This window comes from Stegodyphus dumicola, chromosome 7 (assembly GCF_044657685.1).
Source record: "Stegodyphus dumicola isolate Sdum_Otavi_A_Nest chromosome 7, ASM4465768v1".
Classification (NCBI taxonomy): Eukaryota; Metazoa; Arthropoda; class Arachnida; order Araneae; family Eresidae; genus Stegodyphus; species Stegodyphus dumicola.
This window is the reverse complement of record NC_140774.1, coordinates 46,747,006-46,756,612: the sequence shown is the minus strand read 5'-3', so window position 1 is coordinate 46,756,612 and position 9,607 is coordinate 46,747,006. Positions and strand designations below refer to the sequence as shown.

The 9,607-nt window shown below is 33.2% G+C and overlaps 1 protein-coding gene across 1 annotated transcript; it reads right to left on the bottom strand.

Moving 5' to 3' along the window:
• Positions 1–763: 763 nt before the first annotated feature.
• On the bottom strand, positions 764–7,975 carry LOC146996172 (zinc finger BED domain-containing protein 5-like). Its single transcript, XM_085820153.1, has 2 exons — positions 7,011–7,975; positions 764–4,692 (listed from the first exon to the last, which is right to left on the bottom strand). Exon 2 carries the CDS (start codon positions 4,670–4,672, stop codon positions 3,908–3,910), a length of 765 nt encoding a protein of 254 aa, XP_085676279.1. The 5' UTR covers positions 4,673–4,692; positions 7,011–7,975; the 3' UTR covers positions 764–3,907.
• Between the last annotated feature and the right edge of the window lie 1,632 nt (positions 7,976–9,607).

The following is a 9,607-nucleotide window of genomic DNA, read 5'->3' as shown; positions in this document are numbered from 1 at the left end:
CATTCATATTCAATAAATCCTGTAAAAGCTATACGATTTCTTCTGAACTAAGAAGATATCTCGGTCTTTGAGCTACCATTACAGTGAGCTTGAATAAATGAAAACCCACGAATCATAACTACTACAAACTAATGACTACAGCATATCCCCAAAAGAGGTGAAAGTAGGGTGATAGGGAGACGGGGGAATGTGGGAAGTATTTCCTGTTGTAAATGTATTTCCTGCTGATTCGCGAATGAAAGGAACATGTAGGGAAAGAAGGTTTTCCAAAAAAAAAAAAAAATGTGTTTTTAGAGCGAAATAACACGATGAATCTACCCAGTTTTGCCAAAAGTCAATATAATTGCACGTGGCGCTTCTAGGTGTAACTAATAATATCTTCGTTAATTTTAATTTTGTTTGATTTATGTTTGATACTAATAATTTTCGCGATTCTGTAGGAAAATGCGAAATATTATGACATCTTAAGATAAAGGGGTTTTTAGGAAACCAAGGTAAAATCGCGAAAACAGTCAAAAATGACTGCTGTGGCGCTTCTAGTGTTAAACAGCTGTTCAAGAATATATGAGTGACTAATTCAAGTAATTACAATCACATTTAAGGGTAAATAAATCCGCACTTTAGGTAGAAAATATGGTAAAATAATTTTTTAGTTTCTCATCTTTGTTAACTTCCCCTTCCCCGTTTGGAAACTGCTTCTTTTAAGTGTGATGTTTGGCAATCCTCAAAATTCAACACACATTATAATAAACTATTAAACCAATTTTATTAAGAGAAATAAATACAGCATGCAAAAAAATTTATATTGTTCTATCGCATCTAAAACACACACTCTGAAATCGATATATGCAAAGAATTTATTTAGATTAAAAAATTCATAAATAAAATAAATTAGGTATATGCAAAGATCCTTTCTGAGATATTCTTTTCCTATCCTTCAAATGATCCTTTTCTGTGATATTCTGACGAAAATTATTTTCTTGCTTTCAGATAAATAAATTTAACGAGGATTAAAAATTCTTCCAATTGATGAGGCGTCTTTTAAAAGTAAGTCTTTCGATGTCGAACAGGCGCATCTCCTCAAATAAATTATTTGATCGCCTTGCTGCAGTCATCTCTCACATATTAATATAACCCAATACCTTCTGCTTTTTTTTTTTTTTTTTTTTTGCACTTAAGGTGAGAAGTAAGCAAAGTTTCGATCTCTGGTATTATCTTCGAAATTTGGTAAATTTTAATAATGAAATCATAACCATAGGAGCCCAAACATGCACGTTCTCACTCAGTTTTCGAAGCCCAAACATGCACGTTCTCACTCACTTTCAGTTTTAGAAGTTACATTTCCTGAATTAGAAAAAATATTATCATCATAAAACAGTCTTATCTGCGGTCTAATCAGTCTGATATAGAAATTAGGAGCTTGCTTCAGTATTTTGGAATTCTGGAACATGAATGAAATATTCCTTAATTTTAAAAATGAACTCCATTTGCAGATATTGGTGGATTGGAAAGAATGTATTTGATTTTGCCTTACGTTAATGCTTCTAAAGTACATATTTCTCAACGGTAAGCAATGTAAAAATTGAAGAAAGCCAAATAAACTACTTGTATGAATATTTGAGGTCTCTAAGAATAAAAATTTAAAGTGTGTTACTATTTTCTACATAAAGGGCATGCTACTACATATCCACTGGGATAACACACATCGATAGAAAAAAAAAAAAAAAAAAAAAAAAAAAAAGATAAACATCCAACGCAGTAGTTCTCAACTATTTCTGCTCTGTGTACCCTTTGCACCATTTCTAGACGATCATTCAACCCCTTCTTTCTAAAACTCGAAAAATACAGAGTGTACATAAAGCGCAGGAACACTTTTAAAAATTTATTTTAGACAAACTATTAGCAATGGGAAGTAAGAAGCTGCATAATTTCAAATGGTAAGGATGTAAGTTATTTACATATAACACATTTTACAAATACTCTATGTGTAAGCCACGTGTAATCGACAAAAGTCAACGCGATTATCGAACTATTCCAAAACACTGTCCAGCATTTTCCCCGAGACTGTAGTTGTTACCGCTGAAGTTCTATGTTTGAGTTCCAGAAGATCATACGGAAAAGGGGTGGGGAAGCTATACAAGATCCTTCGCATAATCCTACAGAGAAAAGTCACAAGGAATGATACCAGGGTACCTCGCAAGCCATTTTAGCACACATTGATCAGTAGCCCCACCAGGAACGGTCCGATTATATGAGAGCTCTGTGTTTAAATAGGCCCAAACAAAATGGTGGAAATATAGAGGGGCCCCATCTAGCTGAAAAACAAAATTGCCTTTCTTCAACAACGGTATTAGACAGTTTTGCAACATTGCAAAGAAGGACTAGTTACAGTTGAAAAAAAAAAGAAAGGCCCTTAAAAAAAAGGCTCGTAAAATTTCTAGAGAGACATGCACTAAAAACATTGATCTAGGGCAGGGCTTCTTAAACTTTTGTCATTCACGACCCCATTTATGATTGCGAGTTTCTTGACGACCCCATACAAATATAAAAGAAAAATAAATTAATATTTTTGATGATTTATTTATTAGGTAACAATATACATATACATATGAAAATATATAAATTTAGAATTCGTTTTGAAACATACAAAAATCTAAAATTAAAAATTGCACAAAAAATTATAAAATTGTATTTATTATAGTTTCAAAAATAAAAGTGGATTCTGACCGTCTTAATTCTCTCGAATATATTCAAGTAGTTGCGTGGTAAGTATTAAATTAAAGTATAAGTAAAAAATTTAATGAGATGGATGTGCCTGTTTTTATTGTATAACAAATCAAATCTTGGTGGAATGTTTGAAACTGCTGGACGTAAGACCTCTTCAACATTTTTTAAAGCTGAACGATATTGGGATTTAATATGTGTTAAAGCTGAGAAAGTAACTTCACATAAATATGTGGCGTTGAATGGCAGAAGTACATTTATCGCCATATCAGCGATTGTGGGAAATTCAGTTCTAGTTCCGATCCAGAATTCAGTCAAGGGCTTTTTTTTGAAATTGTAGTTTTAAGTTTGAGTCACTCGAAAGCTCAGCAAATTCCTCTTGAGCTTTAAGTGGCAGGTGATCAATCTCACTTAAGCCAATCCAAAACGGCTTTTGAATCCAAACTATTTTTTGGAAATCAATATTTAATTTAAAATATGTCCGGAACTGTATTTCTAGCGCTTTTAAGTGATCTACAATAATTTTTGCAATAAAAGTTTTACAATGAATTTTCTCGATTACAAAATTGTCGACACTGGAAAGCATTTCGAACGAATTTTTTTCGACCCTACTTTTTCAAATGTTGATCTTTTTAATAAAACTTTCAATTTTATCATTTGAAGTAAATATATCGCAATATTTTCCTTGAAGAGACAAGTTGAGATCGTTTAACTTCTCAAAAATATCTGACAAATAACACAGCTTGGATAGCCATAAGTCATTTTGAAAAAAAAGCAGCAAGTTCACATTTTCGTTCGGTTAAAAATATTTCGATCTCGTCCTTTAATAACAATAATCTTCTTAAACTTTGACCTCTTGACAACTATCTTACTTCTGCATGTAATAACAAAGTTGTGTAGTTGGAATCCGTATCCTTACAGAGATTTGAAATTAAGCGACTGTTAAGGACGTGGCTCTTAATGAAATTTATGATCTTAACAGCATCCTGAAGCACATCGTTCAATTCTGGTGCTAAGTTTTTTGCTGCAAGAGCCTCTCGGTGAATAAGGCAGTGAGTAAAAGTTATATGATCATAATGAGCAGCTTGAAAAAATGATTTAAAACCAATATTTTTGCCCGTCATCGCTCTTGCACCATCTGTGCATATTCCACAGCAATTTTTCCATTCGAAACCTTCTGCTTTTAAAAATTCGTCAACTTTACAATATATTTCCCTGTAGTATGGTCTTCCATAGGACGACAAAATAACAATTCTTCCTCCACGCTTTCTTTATAAACGTACCTGACATATACTAACTGAGCCAATTTAGTAATATCAGTTGTTTCGTCCAACTGAATTGAAAATTTTGGGCTTTCTTTAATTCTTGTAATAAGTTGTATTAATTGATCCTTGTTAATATCAGAAATTCTATTCGAGACAGTGTCGTTCGACAAAGGAATTTTTCGAATATCATCGCCATATTTTCTTCCAGGTAGTATTTCTACCATTTTAATAGCAGCAGGTAACACAAGATCTTCTCCAATGGTGAACGGCTTTTTATTTTTAGCAATACAGTATGAAACTTCATATGACGCTAGTAAATATTTTTCATTAACAGTTATAAGTTTTTCAAAGATTTTCTTTTCTTTATTTAAAGATTTCAACAGTCTTTCAAAATATTCTTTTGGTTTATTGACATACGAAACATGCTTTGGTTCAAGATGTCTTTTTAATTTTGATGGTTTCATACTCTCCGAAGCCAATAATTCATTGCAGATCAAACAAAGAGGTTGTTCATTACCCTCACAATTTTGAAATGTAAAGCCAAATTGAAGAAAAGACTCATCATATTTTCTTTTTCGCACATTAGATGCCTGTTTTCCAATACTTTGTCCTGCCTGAGAAGAGTTTGTAGCATTATCATCTGCGTCATTACCATTCTTCTTTAAGTTCAGCCATTTATCCATGGCCAAAAATTATTTTGATCCTAAAATAAAATAAATATATAAAAATAACATATTGCAGATAATAATTGATTTATTAATTACCGAATAAATAAAAAAAACTAAAATCTTGTTACGGGGGACACTGACAATAGACCACACTAGAAGAGCGTCAGCACTCCACTAATTCACACTGCAGTCAGTGTAGGCTAGTTTACACAAGCGTTTTAGTCAATGCGAGTTACGGAATGTTATGAAAGTTCGCTTAAAAAGCATAAAATTCACAAATTTTTCAACGGGTTTTACAAGTATTTATGCGAGCTTTTTTAAAAGAGCCCCACAGACCGGTTTGGTTAATGCGTATTTGCCAGCGCGTGTATTGAATCATTGTTTAGCTGCAGGTTGCACGTGTGTACGCGCGCGCATTCCTCCCTTGTGGGAAGTCAGCGGCACGCGGTTTATTCAACATGTATGATACCGACAAACGCACTAACAATGTATAGCCACAGTATAATAATAGCGATCATCGATCGTTTACTGCTGTCGATGGAGATAGCTCAAAACCTTCAACAAATGCGCGTGTCTAGACGCTGCAAGTCCACTGTATTCCGTCAACTCTAGTGATGGTATAAAATGGTATTTATATATTATATATAAATATTTGACATTAAAATCTCTCGCGACCCCAGAATTTTGCTACGCGACCCCAAATGGGGTCGCGACCCATAGTTTAAGAAGCCCTGATCTAGGGAAAGTCCAGCTAGTGTTCTACCATTCCCTGCGGGTTTAGTTTCCCCAAAATTATGCAATAATGCCTGTTCATTTTTTCATTTTGTGTGGAATGTTGCCTAGTCAGAAAAATGAACAAATTAGCAAAATTATCATCTTTCAACTGTACTGCAGAGCAAAACTGAAATCGCTTGCCTTTGTCTTGTAGATGTAAGTTGTTAACTAATCGCAGTCTATTCTATCTCATGCGTAATTTTTTACCGACAAACTCCATACAGTCATTGGTGACATTTTAACATGAAACAATACTGTAAATAGCAGCTTGACATTCTGTTATAGTTCAAATATATGTTCAAAGCAATTGTTCCCTTTAATTATTTCACGACGAAGCAGGAATTCCTTCAAAAAAGTCGTACCACAGTGTCTCCTATCGCTAACAAATCCTACTAGAACATAAAGTCATTATAAAGCAAAAAATATGGCGATTTGTTTATAAAGACAGTTGGAGTGCAACAAAAAGAGAGCATATGAAATGGGCGACATTGTATTTTAATAATGAAGAACTGTTATTCTCATGGTTGCGAAAGTTCAGCGCATTATATTTGACAACTTCGACTGATGGGGTTGCGGTACTATTTCTCTCTGTGTCGCCACCAAGGCTGTTCTGAGTATGCTGACGAAAGCAATTTTTGTTTTCATAGATCTGGCAATATTGCGTGAAGCGCGCGAATGAAAGGATATTCAAATATATCGTCTCTTAAATGTGTTGGTTATGGATGAATTGTTCTCTAGGACCGAACTTTCTCGTGAGAAAGTTATATTGCTGACATATATTTTTTCTCAGGGAGAAAGTTATGACAGTACCATTCTTCAAAGCAGCATTGGTGATGAAATAACTTCGTCCAAAACAGTCGACTCAGGCAAACACAGTTCGCGAAGCTGGCTTCCGCGCGTAAGCTCAACCCCAGACTATGTCGTTAGCGATTTTCACAAGCGTCTAGCCCCTCAGACGCTAGTTTCCTCCCGGTTCCTCCCTGAACATCTGCGCAGATTAATGCGCATGTCGTCATTTCCCTGAAGGCGCGTCGTATTTACTCTTATTTACTCCTACTCTTTGCTCTGCTGTGGTAAAGTGTGATTGATGATACAGTTCTCTTTTTTTTTATTTTGCTTCGATTATTATATCTTTTGCATAAAATCAAAAAAAATTTCATGGCCAAATACTTCTGTTTTCCCAGAAGGTATTTTTGATTCTGAATCGAATCAAAATCAGAAAGGTGTAATCCTGTGTGATAATTCTGATTGTGTTGTGAGTGATATTGTTCATTGTGCAAATGATTTTAGTATAGCTGAGAGTGATTTTGTTTCCCTGTGTTAGAATTTCAACTTTTTTTTAATTAATCAATTTAAACATACATTTCTTAACTTATTTTTCAATATGCAAGAATTTCAACTCTTTTAATTAATCAATTTAAACATATATTTCTTAACTTTTGTTTCAATATGTAAGAATTTCACCTTTTTTAATTAATAAATTTAAACAAATATTTCTTAACTTATGTTTCAATATGCTAGAATTTCATATTTTTTAATTTATCAATGTAAACATATATTGCAAAATGAAGGTACTTACCCCTAGATGACATTGCTTGTACAATCTTTGTCTTCTTAAATTATGTTATTTATATTTATATAAAAATTTCACTTTTTCACATGAAAATTTTTATCCAGGTTCTCACAGTTTCACCTTTTCACAAGAATATTTTTATCCAGGTTCTCACAGTTTCATCTTTTCACAAGAAAATTTTTATCTAGTTTCTCACAGTTTTGCAAGAAAATATGTATCCAGGTTCTCACAGTCAACAAGTTCACAAGAAACTGTGTATATGATAACCAGGGCTAGAAAGGGGGCATATGTCCGTGGGCACATCATCCAAGGGAAGCCAAAATGATGTTACGAATTTTTAGAGTTGAATGTTTTCCATTTTTGGCCAGTAGTCGGGAGGGGCACAAAATCTTCAGTTTTCCCTGGGCGCTGAAAACAGTAACTATGACTCTGCTGATAACTTATAAAATTTCATTTTTTCACAAGAAAAACTGTTATAGATTCCTTCCTTGTTAAAATCCAATACTTCGTTTCACTGAACTCCACTCTTATAGATCGAGGCCTGTTCATCAGATCTGAAAAAGAACAATTTTTACAAGCATTTTGCATTTTGAAATTAGAAATGATTCCATTTCCACATCACCTTAAGACTTACACGTACTTAAAAAAAGAAAAATCTTTTCTTCTGCTTTTTGACTATTCATTTTAATTGAAGCATTACCAAATTTTGTAAATTAGTTTTTATGATTATATTTAAATCAATTATTTATAAAAAATATTTATGCGGGTATTATCATATAATTTCATTTAAAAAATAGGCACTATTTTCACATTACATGACGTTACATGCAGGTTAAAGTGATTTTTAATTAAATCTAAATTTGATAAAAAAATAGAAACAGTAAGAAATGTGATTAATGATATTAGTGAAACAAAATAGTTACAAATAATCCCAATTTTTAAGCTAGTACGTGTAAGACTAGGAGGTAGGAATCCTGATGCGTTTTTTTTTACGAGGTTTCGCCAGGAGCCATAATCCTCTAATTTTAATGTGTACACATATATTTTATATTACTTACCATTCACCACCACATTTTGCAGTTTTCAGCAGTATTACTTGGCAGTTCACTATTTGGAGTTTTTTGTAGAGAAAATATCCATGTTATATATGCAGAATACAAGATAAATAAACAAGATTTTAAATTTCATGATCGTCGAGATTTCCTGTGGTGGCAGCAGTTGCTCAGTTCCTTCGCTTTCAGGTGTGGCCCGCATCAGTCGTTTCAACTCGGATGTGTTTCTTGAAAGAAAAACCTGGCTATACCCCCAGGTACTGGGTTTGTCATCCGAGTTGATTTCTCCATCTGCTTCTTCCCTCGTCTAAGTGGCAGCAAAATGTTATTTTTGAAGTCCCTAAACAAAATATCCATATTATGCATATTCAAAATACAAGATAAGTAAACAAGATTTTAAATTTCACGATCGTCGAGATTTCCTGTGGTGGCAGCAGTTGCTCAGTTCCTTCGCTTTCAGGTGTGGCCCGCATCAGTCGTTTCAACTCGGATGTGTTTCTTGAAAGAAAAACCTGGCTATACCCCCAGGTACTGGGTTTGTCATCCGAGTTGATTTCTCCATCTGCTTCTTCCCTCGTCTAAGTGGCAGCAAAATGTTATTTTTGAAGTCCCTAAACAAAATATCCATATTATGCATATTCAAAATACAAGATAAGTAAACAAGATTTTAAATTTCACGATCGTCGAGATTTCCTGTGGTGGCAGTAGTTGCTCAGTTCCTTCGCTTTCAGGTGTGGCCCGCATCAGTCGTTTCAACTCGGATGTGTTTCTTGAAAGAAAAACCTGGCTATACCCCCAGGTACTGGGTTTGTCATCCGAGTTGATTTCTCCATCTGCTTCTTCCCTCGTCTAAGTGGCAGCAAAATGTTATTTTTGAAGTCCCTAAACAAAATATCCATATTATGCATATTCATAATACAAGATAACTAAACAAGGTTACGATAATGAAAACATAAGTTAGCGTATATATAAACACTTTTATTAAATGTTTTAATATTTTTTCTAAAAGTGTTCTTTCTGTTGTTTAGTTTTAATCTTTTGTTAACTACATACTCTTTTTAACTAGAAAATAATAATTGAACATAGTACAAAAATACACAATTACCACAAAAGGGTGGCAAGTTTAAGAAGTTAATAATGTAAGATTGAATCTTTATATTTAAAATAATAAATAAACGGTAAAATTAAAATACTAAACGTAGTATGAAAATACATAATTAAAATAAACAGGCTGGAAACATTAAAAGTAATGAATTCACCTGTATATTTTCTGACTGAAGATTCATTTCTTTCCATGATTCATTTCTCATTTCTGCAATATTCTTTACCTGAAAGGGGTGATAAATTATCCTTAACAATAAAATGTTTTCTCGTAAGAAGTAGGCTGGAAACCTTTAAATTAATCAACTCACCTCTATGTTTGTCAATTTATCTGTCAAAATTAGTTTTCTTCTTTCTTTTATTTATTTTTTTGGATTACCTAATTTGCAATAAAGTTTTTTTTGCTGAAAAATAAGTAGGTAAACTTATACTAATAATAACTAAATAAAT

What these genes read in the sequence shown, in the direction of transcription:
- LOC146996172 (XM_085820153.1), bottom strand. Translation starts at nt 4,672, where the DNA reads ATGGATAAATGGCTGAACTTAAAGAAGAATGGTAATGACGCAGATGAT.